Source organism: Plectropomus leopardus, chromosome 7, assembly GCF_026936395.1.
Source record: "Plectropomus leopardus strain MGB_pleo_1.0 chromosome 7, ASM2693639v1, whole genome shotgun sequence".
In the NCBI taxonomy this organism is placed as follows: domain Eukaryota; kingdom Metazoa; phylum Chordata; class Actinopteri; order Perciformes; family Serranidae; genus Plectropomus; species Plectropomus leopardus.
Window position 1 is genome coordinate 8,462,247 of NC_142182.1, and position 12,348 is coordinate 8,474,594.

General features: G+C 38.3%; 1 protein-coding gene across 1 annotated transcript; it reads right to left on the reverse strand.

Moving 5' to 3' along the window:
* On the reverse strand, positions 1 to 11,662 carry LOC121950245 (G1/S-specific cyclin-D1). Its single transcript, XM_042496186.2, has 5 exons — positions 8,065 to 11,662; positions 5,653 to 5,868; positions 4,453 to 4,612; positions 3,054 to 3,202; positions 1 to 2,348 (listed from the first exon to the last, which is right to left on the reverse strand). The coding sequence occupies exons 1-5, from the start codon at positions 8,266 to 8,268 to the stop codon at positions 2,187 to 2,189; spliced, it is 891 nt and encodes a 296-aa protein (XP_042352120.1). The 5' UTR covers positions 8,269 to 11,662; the 3' UTR covers positions 1 to 2,186.
* Positions 11,663 to 12,348: the final 686 nt, after the last annotated feature.

A 12,348-nucleotide genomic window follows, 5' to 3' on the forward strand; every position in this document is an offset into this window, starting at 1 on the left:
TTTGGAAATAATGTGAAATGATGTCAACATCAGTTTTCCTTTAATTCATCTTTACACTCTGTCCCGTGACAGACAACAAAAGCACCAACACCGTGCTTCACCGGATACAAGCTTATGTCATGAGGGCAGAAAACCCTTAAAAAAAGAAGTTCATCACATCACTATGCAGGTTTATCAATTTGATGTAGCTTCTCTGTTCAAGCAGCAAAATAATAGAACCTACAACGACCACCGTGTGGTAACGTTAACAGAGCAGCTGAATGCAGAGACGATTTTCTCTTTCCGAACAACTCAACTTTTAGCTATAAAGTCAAGTGATATGAAATAATAAATATAGAAGCAAATCGAGCAGTACACTGGATGTCTAACTTCAGTAAATGAGTACAGCTTAATCCCTTTTCTTTGACAACAGAAAGACTTGCAGAGTTTGGATAAAAAAAACAACATTCCCATCTGACAAACAGTATAATGACAATCAAATAACCAGGGAGAATACCCAGATTACACCAGGAATTATTACATTTGTTAACCTTATCTTGAGGTGGAAAGCAATACGTTTCTTATATTGTTACAGTCTTCTTTAACCGTAACGGTTACTGTGCCCGTTTTGCATCCAATGCATACAGAAAAATGCAATGTAAAGTGTTGCAAAGGTGAAATTCATGTCTGAAAACGTGAATCTTAAATGCTGCAGTTGGATACATGTTGATCTGCTGACAACCCAAAACTGAGAATTGTTTGGTTGCTATGGCATCTCAAAGGACTGACTTCCCTCTAGTGGTAAACGATGCACATTACACTGTATCACATGACAACAGTTTGTGTTCAGTAATCACATCCTGTGATGGTTTCCATTTAATATTGTATATTTTATCTAACAAACATCATCGTATCCTTTTCAGGTGACAATTCAGGAACTTAAACCTCACAGTTACAGTTCATGTTACGTTCACACTTAATTTTTTTCCGCCTTCATCACGTCATGAAGCAAAACTTAACAGCTCATACTGTAAACTATATCTCAATATATTTTTTTTAACCAGTGTTTTCCGTGAGAGGGCAACTGTCAATCACTGAAACGTGTTTATCAAACTGCCAAAAGTGATAAATGAAAACGTCCTTCACCTTTACTCCTAAATTTCATACTTAAAAATTTAAGCCATTTTATCCCTTTAAAACCCAGATCAACATCCCTTTTCTTTCAGGAGTATTTAAAACTTTAAAGCAAATTGGTGTAATTTCTTTCAAAAACATGGGAAAAAAGGCAACGAGCAACTTGGCAAGAAATGTTTCACACATTGCAAGAAATCTGCAGATTCAGAAAATTATTCTTAAAAAAAGCTAGGCGAAATTTAAAGGGAATACGAAGGGGGAAAACTATATTTATAAATCTAATTATATATTTAAAATTATGTTTCAAATTTATCATATTTTTAAAACACCTTTCTGGATTATTTTCAGGTAATATTTTATACCTTTTAGTAATTTCTTGATAAATTTTGGGTCAGTTCTTTCGTTGCTCATTGCCTTCTTCCGTGTTTTTGAAAGAAATCAAGCCAGTGTGCTCAGGTTTCAAAGGGTTAAATTTTACGACTTAAAAATGCTCTTAAATTTAAGAAAGGTCTCTTAAATTGGCTCACACCTTCTGGTGTTTAAAATAAGAGAATGAATATGTTCGACATGTAATGTGAAAGGAGGATTTTGTTTCTATTTAGTCACTTGAAAAAAAATTTGCTCCAAAAGCGTCACCGTCAGGAGGAGTGGGTCGCGTGAGAAATCTGTCTCATGTGTATCCCAAATTACTTTTCTTAGAGTCATTCTTAAACTTTTGATAAATACAGGCCCGGGGACGCCTGAATGCATCAGCTGGTTTCAGTCTTTTCGGCGACACAGTGTCAGTTTGGGAGGAGACAGAAAGGACTTCAAAGTCTTAAGAAAAGGCCAACAGACATCAGACATCAGTCTTCAGCCGTTTCTTCAGCTGAATTACAGTCTTGAGGTTGTCGATGAACCGGATGTGATGGTTTCCACATCGCCCTCCGGTCGTCGCCACAGTTCATCCCGGACTCCAAAATACAACATGTCAAACACAGCCGCGTGTGTTTTTGTATTTGTCAAAGATGACCGTCCGCTTTACCAGTTGGACCTGCTCCTCTTTTCTCGCCCGGCAGCACGACCGGCGACACTCAGATGTTTACGTCCCGCACATCTGTGGGTGTAGTCGAGAGGTCCTGCCCCTCACTGAGGTTCTTAGTTTCCATGGTAACGGAGTACTGTGGCTGTTGTGCCTGTCTGAGACTGGTTTCCAGCAGCGACTCGATTTGTTCCTGACACGCCCTGAGACAGTCCTGCAGAGTGAGAGTCCAGGTTAGGTTGAAAATCTGAGGTTCACCGAGTGTCAACAGCTCCAACACTGAGGCGCACACAAAAACACGGCGGCAAAACGTCACACCCGTGCCACCTATGGTCACGTCCTCCCTCCTTTATGTTTAACACAGATGTCATTTCGGCACTGTTACGACCTCCTGTCCTGGCTCAGAGGCGAGACCACTCTGTCCGCCTTTTCTGCGATTGGACGTTACATACAGGACGGCGAGGCGGCAGGACGGCATGATATTCCCGCCTTGAGCAGACACCGTAAATGTGGCTGTCAATGAAAATATTTAATTCTAATTCACATACATGCTTAACAAATTAATCTAGCTACTCAGCAATAAGATACATGCTGTAATTAAATTAATTTACTGTAATTTAATTGTTATTTAAGGCATCTATTGCACATTTGTCCATCGCTCTTCCTGAGGTTTCTACCATTTTTTCCCCCATTACAGTTTTTTTGGGAATTTTTTCCTTAGTCGATGTGAGGGTCTAAGGACAGATGGATGTCGCACGCTGTAAAGCCGTACTGGGCAAAATAAATCAAATAGACTTGACTTGATGCAGAGATTTATATCATACTGTGACATGCTATTTACAGTAATTTAAATGAATTTGAGTATCACCATATTGCTGCTGGTGTTTGTGGCTGTGTGTTCATGGAGAGATGTACCCACCGGGTCACTTCTGATGGTCTGCGCCAGCTGCTCCGTCAGTTTCTGCGACATCGTGGCATTGCCCGCCATTCTCATCTGAAGACCCTCCACAGCTGCCACCATGCTGCCCGCTGCGACCATCGACGGAGGGCTGGCAATAAATTTAACATCTGTGGAGCATCAGAATGAGACTTTCAGGTTAATATGGCACATTTTAAACAGAGAGTGACAAACTTCAGGCTCCAGATCCATTTTTAAAGAACGGGAAAAAAAGTATTGCTGCAGGCAGCCCCTCCCCCCAGTTTCCCCTCAACCCGTGCCGAGCTCTCATTGCTTTTAGAGCCAGATATTCAGCTTGAAATATATTTCAGATATATCTGCATAAGTGAGCCTCTTGGCTTGTGTCTTTGAGCAGCTCAAATGCAGATTTGCAAGTGAAAAGCCGACACCAATTTTCTTTAAGCATTTTTTCCAGAAAGTTCCAAAAACTGTTAATAAGTGTATAATGTGAACAAGGCAGGGGATGTTATATTGCTGTATTTTCCCTGTTGTGGTGGACCACTCTGCCTCCCCAGCTGCAGGACACAGATACTCTGTCCCTGATAAATGGCCGTGTCTGCACTGCAATCCTCAACTATGATTAAAATCATCATTATCATATCAACCCACAGCATATATAAGAGTATTCCACATTTATTCACCTTATTTATTGTTTTAATTAAAACTGCTGCTGCATGTATCTGTCAGACTGTAAATCAGGACGGCCGCACCAAGAGCCTCAGCTGAAGAGACACTCAGTGATGTTAGAAAAAGTCAAATTATTTTGTTAGTCCGACTTAAACTGGACTTTGGAAATACAAGTTGACATGTTAGTATGACTCAGATCGTACCAAATCGATTTCTCCAAGTCAGACACATAGATAATTAACTGAAAGTCAAGTTGCTGAGTCATGTTAACACCTCAGTTGGACGTAAGTCACCACAGATTTGTGTGTGTGCTCCTTGTCCCCACAGTGGTTATGGATCGGGACCGTTTGTTATTTATGAGGGGTGTGGCAAAACAGCTCAGGCATTTTTTTTTTAATTAAGCACTGAGGGGGGGGCTTATGTTTTTAATTTTGGCTTAGGAGAGGGACATTTAACTTTAAATGGTAGCACTTTGTGTTTATTTTAAATAAAAAAGTCACACCCCAGCCACCCCCTCATCTGATATATAAAGTACAGTCTCACAATACGGGCATGGAAGACAATGTCCTGCTGTGAATATATATATATATATATATATATATATATATATATATAGGCAGCGTAGCTTGACTTATCTGTGCATGTAAATATAGGGACTGTCTGTGTAAACGTAACTAATGAGAACTGTCTTCTATCAAAGACAGTCGTGTATGTAAGGTGTTTTCGGTCGTACCTGTGGCACACAGAGCCACAAACGTCTGAGCGTGCTTTCTGAGGATGGGCCGGTTCTCTCTCCGGACAGGCAGCTGAGACAGAAAGTGGTCGATGAAGTCCAGAGGGGTTACTGAAGCCAGGTCCCACTTCAGCTTGTTCAAAACCAGCAGCTCCATTTGCTGTGTGGACAGAGAGGGACAGAAGGACAGGTTCAAGTGGGATCCTGACAGACAGATGTAGGGATTAACAAAGACAGTGGAGGAGGGTTTTTTTTGTCTTCTTGTGGGGATTTTGGGCTTTAAGGAGGCACTGCAGGAAAGGTCTGGGGCTCATACAAACAAAGAAATCCTCCTCTGGGGACCACAAATGTCCACAGTGAACTCTCTGATAATGCAGCCATTTTTTCAAGGTACTTCGTTTTGACCTAAAGTGTTTTTGGGGGGATACAAGATCATATGTGATCCACTGGGGACAATAAAATCCATACCAATCTGTCTGTAAGCTGCTGAGATCCCCCAAACTGAACTTAAGTGTTCAGACAGACATGCAAGCTGAATACTAGACGTACTCAGACCGTTTCATGCTCATGACCTTGGATTACAGTATCCCCACTAAGACAAAACCCGCATTTTCACTGCATGTTCAAAGTGGGAATATCACGCCGTTACGCCGCCTCATCGTTCTGTACATCTTTCTGATCGCAGAAAGCGGGACTGAGTTGTCTCACCTCTGAGCTAGGACAGGAGGTGCCGAAACAAGGTCTGTGTAAAACTTAAAGCCAGAAAGACGTGACCGTGGGTGGCACAGGTGCGACGTTTTGACGACGTGTTTATGTGTGCGCCCCAGCGTGGGATGTTTAACAAGCAGCTGTTAGGACAGTGACTGATTTAAATAAGAAGAACAGCGGTTTTAAAAGTCCGCAAACTGGGAAAAACGAGATTCAGGAGCTTCCTTATCCTCTGAGCAGAGGACGAGATCAGCCGCCATAAAACAGAGACAGTAAAAGACTGTTAGTGACTTTTAATATTCAGAAGAAGCTGATATTATATGTCACACTGCAGGCAGACGCTCGTGTTTTACATCATGCCTTTTTTGACTGCTGGATGCCGTGATGCGGAGAATAATCACACGGCGGAGCGGGATGATGACGCCGTTGTTTGTTTCTGTGTAAAAATGCATGGCAGTATAAAGACGGGGCTTCATTGCGGTGGTGACCTACCAGCAGCTGTGAAGGCGTGATGGAGTTGTCTGTGTAGATGCAGAGTTTCTCAGCAGTCAGCGGGATCGTTTCCTTCAGTTTGGACGCCAGGAACATACAGGCAGCTCCCAGCAGCTGCAGGTGGCTCTTCCTGGTGGGCTCCACAGACAGGAAGCGGTCCATGTAGTTCATAGCCAGAGGGAACACCTCTTCCTCACATTTCTGCTCCTCACACACCTGCACACACACAGACCAGACTGCCATTAACCCTTTGAAACCTGAGCAAACTGGCTTGATTTCTTTCAAATACATGGGAAGAAGGCAATGATCAACTTATCGGAAAATGGCCTAAAAATGAGCAAGAAGTTAGTTATTAAATATATGACCATAAGAATATTAAGCAGTGTATATACAAATGCATTAATTGCACAAACAGAAGAATTTAATTGGTTGACAAAAAAAATATTAATCAAAAGACAATTTTGATAATTAACAATGTAAGCCAATTACCAAATGAAATCAACTATTGCTGTTTGCAGCCTCAATCATATGGGATTTGTTGCTTTTCTTGGGTTCATGTGATCACCCTCAAAACATTTAGCCAAACAAAAGTCACACAACAAACTCAAAGATAACACCATTAACCCTTTGAAATCTGGAGCAACATCACTTTCCTGGGCTGCTTTCAGAAGGGGAAGTATTTAAACCTTCGACCCAGAGCGAACAGGTTTGATTTCCTTCAAAAATTGGGGGAAAAAGGCAATGAGCAAGTTGATAAGATATGTTCCATAAATTGAGAAAAATCAGTAGATGTAGCAAATTATTTTTCTAAAAAAGGGAAAAAAGAAAGGAAAAAAGCAAGGGAAAAACTATGTAATTATCTTCATCATATAATATATAATATAATTATTATCATATAACATATCTGAAATCATGTTAATAACAATAAATTTTATTTATATAGCACTTATCAATACAAATATACAGAATATAGAATAAAAGCAATTTTCCAGATAATTTCCTTTTTCATTTATTTACTGTTATAGTTTTAGGTAATGTCCTGCTTTTATATTTTCTTTTTTTGTTTTTTCTTCTGTGTTTGTTTTAATTTTTTTTTATTTATTTATTTTTTACTAATTTTCAGGTACTTTTCTAGTTTTAAAATTTTACTTTTACTATTTTTTTCTGTCTTTTTCTTTTCTTTCTTTTTTTTTTTTTACATTACTTATTGCCTTCTTACCATGTTTTTGAAAGGAATCAAGCCATTTTGCTTAGGGGGTTAATTCCAATGATGCATTTACATTTTTTTTTAAATCCGGATGCATTTCTTGCAGCCTGACCTAAAAGTGACACAAAATGCATGTTTTAATAGTGGGAGGGCAAATAAAAAAGTAGTCAGTCAAGAAAGCACAAGAAACAGTGTTACCTCATGGTGCTTTCGTTTTTCTCATTACCTCACAAACATCTGGGCTGAGCAGCTTTATGCAAATAGACGACTAACACAAGAGTGCAATAAAAAAAGAAAAGCTGCATGCTCATATGTGTCCCTGTAACTGAAGCTTATTGAGATGAAGAAATGTCAGTTGAAGTTTAATGTAAAAAACATGGAGCCTTCATAGAGGTTAACCGTTTAAACTGAGAACTCTCGAGTTCCTCACGAGCCCCCAACACAAAGGCATCGCGTGGTCCTCTGTATGGCATCTCGCTACATTTTCCAAAAATGTTTTAAAATATTTTTGAAGTCGTTCAATCCCACATTACGTCAAGATTTCACTGTATCTTTTAATATTCTTATCACATGGCTTAAATTACCTGGCATGTGAGCGAATGGAAATAAGTTTGTCGTTAAAAAAGGCGTCAATAAGCGTTTGATGAAGCCAGGCGTACTTTTAAACTCCAGAAACTTAAAAAAATCACCTTAGACACACGACATCGTCATGTTTAACATCTAAACAGGTTATATGTTCTTACAAAATACACATAATGGACCACTGTCATATCTATGTGAACCTGTATTATGCATTTTATAGCAATTCCAGTAATGCAGAATTCCAAACTCCATTAAAAAACACCAGTTAAAATACCCAAATGTTGTTTCTATATCATAAATAATGCATCAATGTCAACTTTTTTTTTTGCTGCTGAGTCTTTAAGACTACAACTTCAATTCGGCGTAAGTTTGGTTCACCTTTAAAAAAAATGCATACACATTTTTTCCCCTTTCTTTCCCTTTCCACAACAGCAGTGGTGCTGTTGAGCAGTCTGAATCTACTAAAGTTGTGATTTGATAAGCTTTTAACATATCACGTTATTATAGCTTAAATGCCGAATTCACCAGCGGCTCTATATACTGCACATGTACCAAACATATAACTTAATAGACAAGAAGAGAAACTTTAAAATCCCAATTTTGTGTATTTGGTTTTAACTCACCTCTAACATCCAGGTAGCCACTATCCTCCTCATGTACGGAGCTATCTCTCTCTGGACGCATTTGAAGTAGTTGGCAGCGGGCAGGTACTTGTCTTCTGCCCGCAGCAGAGCGTGCAGGACCCGGTCAGTCAACAGGTTGGAGTCCCGGTAGGCCCTCCGGATGGCAGGCCTGTCCCCCTCACAGCACAACAACTGGGGCTCCATTTAACTGTGCCTGAAGCACTTTGTGTCTCTTTCAGCTACTTTTCTTCGCGTCAATGTGGTGAAAAACCTTAAAACTAGCTTCGTTTTAACGTTAGATAACGCGTCTTTCAGCCGCTCCGCATTTTGTGTCTCCCAGCTTTCTTTTGCAGCCGTGGGAGAATATTATAAACTTTAGTTACCTGTTGAAAAGTTTGTGTAAAATGTGGTATATTAAATTATTTCTCGTTTCTCTCCGTTGTTTCACTGCGATGGTTTATTCCTTTTTTCTTCGGGTTTTGAGTTACTTTCTTTTGTTGCACAGGACTCACTCGCAGGACAATCCGGGGTGGTTGTGCGCTTCCCACCGGCCATGTGGGGAAAGTTTACCTTCATCTCCGCTGCTGCGCCGCTTTATTTCTGCACCGCGTCAACGCAATTAGCATAAACGACGACACATCCGGCCAAATATGTCAAAATAAAATAGCTTCAAAAAGTCATCAATTAGTTGAAAATCAAATCAATACACAGTGTTGAGTATTTTAAAATGCAATCGGTGGTGAAAAAAGCAATCTCATTCTTTACTCGATTAAAAGTAATAATACCACCCTGTGAAAATATTCTGTTTCAAGTAAAAGCTCCGCAGTGAAAATAGCACTTTAATATCTGGAAAATAGAGTATAACAAGTAAAAGTACCCAGTGCAGACAAATCTTAAAAACACACACGCATAAAAAAAACCTCATAATTATTAAAAACACAAAAATAAAAAAGAAGAAAAAATATCCAAAAGTCACATTTTAAAAAAAAAAAGAAAAACATCCCAAACCTAAAAAAAACATACCCCAGATTTAAAAATATTTTAAAGTAAAAACTACACCAAACCTAAAAATATTACAAAAAGAAAATAAAAAACTCAAAATTATAAACAAAATTGAAAATACCAGCAAAAACTCAAAATCACTTTTAAAAAAAAGCAAAAAACACTTAAATGTTTATCCAAATAGTTGGCAATTCATTTTCTGCTATTGATTAATGAGCTAATTGTTTCAGTTGTACATGTATGTACCCTTTGTTATACTGAATGTATAACATAATATTTTATAAACTCTTCTTATGTTCTTATGCAAAAAACTTAATTTGTAAAGTAACTAAAGCTGTCAGATGAATGAAGTAAAAAATACAACACTCAACTTACTGAAGTTAAGTAAAAGTACCTCAAATTCTTACTTTCTTCATTCTAACTTATTTCATCCGATTCCATTTTGATGACTTTTCTGACAAATGTTTTAAACAGGGCAGTGTTTTTTGGTGACCCGCTTTGTCCAAAAATCTGGCAAAAAAATGTAAAGCAACAGAATGAATGTTTTAGTCAACACAATAACTTTTCCTATTTTTTTTTTTTTTACCCCAAAAGTAACCCCCAAAAACGTGAGGATGACGACAACAACATCAACAACAACAAAAAAAAACACTTAAAGGAAAACAGTTCATTCAGGTAACTCGGACATAGGCTGTCTGGGACAGACACTCTCCTGAGACAGGCCAAAAAGATGGAAGGGAGGGTTTGTCATTTCATACTTTATTTCATAAAATCGATAAATAATAATAAATTAAAAATGGCAAATGTATTGCAGAAATATCCATTTATTCATATTATCAAGCAGAAGCTATAGATTGGATTGATTTTAATTTTAAAGAAGCTCACGTAAGGTGAGCACTGTGCAGCTGTATTATCTAAAAAAACAGAAGTATCGGATCAGGACTCAGTATTGGCAGATGCTCAATATTAAATTACTTCATATCAGGGATCAGGGACAAAAAAAATGATCGGGATATCCCTACATCTGTATATACCTTTACCTTTACCTCAGTGTTAAGTCAGTACTGAGAGATGGACTAACACACGGCTGGTAATGGTCTTTTTATGTAATTTGTATACATTTACAAAAATACAGAATATCACAAACCTTATCCGGTAACGTTGGGCATATTTAACAATTAAACACTCAGCGATCAAATTCTGCAAGCAATGCAAGGCAGTTTGTTTTACGCTCAGTCTGAACGCACCTCCTAAACGAGGTGTCAGTGTAAATGTATTGTTTGTCTACGTTTGTTAGATCGGCAACCTTCCCAGGATGGACAATTCCTCTCATGCAATGCACCCTGGGATGTGCGCCAGTGATCCACAGGTGTTATTTAGATAGAAAAGGATAGAAAATTCTCAGACTTTTCCTGAGACTGATGCAGTGTGCAGTGCACACTGAAGTTTTACTGTAAAATCTGTCCCTCCTCGTCCCACATAATGATCTACAGTCTGTGGACCACAAATGAATGAGAAGGTCTTGGGAGAGAGACGGAGACAGAGATCTATGTAGCCATGTCTCTCTCTGTCTGTGTGTGTGACCTCTAACCTCAGTTTCTCAGGGTGGCCGGGTCCAGGGTCATACTCTGGACACCGTATACAATAGCAGTCTATAGATTCTATTGATTGTCGTGATTGATCCCTCTTACAATAGAGACTGATCTGTGGTGATCAGCTTCGCTAGCCTTCTGCCATGTCGTCCATTAATGTTGCTGGATGGGATTTGGTCTGCAGAGCTTCAGAACGGGACTCAGTGAAGACGTTATAATGGTGCTAATAGTGATCTCTTTGGACAATAAGCATCCAGGAAAAGGCTACTTTTAGTTTTGAACGCTTGTTTTCTGTGGCTGCAAACTTGCTGACATGATGTTAATGCTAATTTCATAATGGCTGCATCGAAAGGCGTATTTTAGTCTTTCTATCACATTCCACCTAATTATCTAAGTAAACAAACATTGACGGCTTTACAGATTTGTTCACTATGATGAGAGCAGGTGGAGAAAGAAAGACACAGAGTTAAAGAGTGTGTGAACCCAGTAATAACACTGAAGATAAATGTGGTGGCAGCTATAGAGAGCACACAGAGGTCTCCATGCTGAGGAATCTAACCTCACCATCCTTCACAGGAGATAAATGAAAAGAAATGGACCTGACTGAATGACTTCATAGAGACTGAAAGGGAGAGTAATGGTAAAAAATAACAGGCAGTGACTTGGCCACAGATACTGGGTCTTTGAACTGAAGCTGTCAACTAAGGAATCTTTTTTTTTCTTCTTCAAATTAACATGATTTACAAGCAAACAATGATAAATATTCATTGTTAAATATTCATTTTATTAACTGGACACTAAAAGTCTACTCAGTGAGGAGACCAGTGATAACTGTGTAACTTACTGTGAACCTGGATATGATAGGTGGTCAAAGAAGTGTTACAAGATACTCTGTTACAAGTAAAAGTTCTGCATTGAAAATGGTGCTTAAGTAAAAGCAAGTCAGTCAAATCAGGAAAATGTACTTGAATTATTAAAAGTAGAAGTACTCAGTGCAAAAAAATCTTAAAAAAAAACACTCAAAAAATCAAAAAAATAGAAATATATGACAAATAATAATTAAAAAAAACATACAAACACCTAGAAAACACACCTCAAAACCCTGAAATAGTCTCAAAAACTCCAAAAACTAAATTTTATTTTCAAAAATAGAATTTCTTCTTTTTTTTGACCTTGTTGGCAAATCAAACTAGTTGGTAATTAATATCATGTAAAGTGACTGATCGATTAACCAACTAACTGTTGCAGTTGTACCTGAACAAACTGCTTGGTAATTTAATTTATAACAAAACATAATAAATAAATTCATCTTATGTTATGAAAGCAGAAATCTTAATTTGTAAAGTAAGTTAGGTGCCAGACAAATTTAATGAAGTAAAAAGTACAATATTTCCCTGTGAAATATACTGGAGTTACAGTAAACAGTAAATACTCAAGAAAAGTACCTCAAAATCATACTTAAGTTAAGTACTTGAGTAAATGTACTATCAAACTTAAAATAAAAAAAATACATTTAAAGTTATTATTTATGAAACAAAATATGATTTTCCTGCTCTTCATAAGCCCAGTGTGTCTCATACAGGCATGCAAGTGTACTTTTGGCATTGATATCTGACACAGAGAGGCTTTACAAAAGCCGTGTTTACACTGCCAAGGCGTTCAAGGCGGGAATATCACGCCGTCATGTCGT

Excerpts from the sequence above, each read along its gene's own strand:
- LOC121950245 (XM_042496186.2), bottom strand. The coding sequence starts at position 8,268 with ATGGAGCCCCAGTTGTTGTGCTGTGAGGGGGACAGGCCTGCCATCCGG. Across the intron at positions 5,869-8,064 it reads TGGCTACCTGGATGTTAGAG|GTGTGTGAGGAGCAGAAATG; the intron begins GTGAGTTAAAAC and ends GTGTGTGTGCAG. Across the intron at positions 3,203-4,452 it reads TGTGGCTCTGTGTGCCACAG|ATGTTAAATTTATTGCCAGC; the intron begins GTACGACCGAAA and ends GATGCTCCACAG.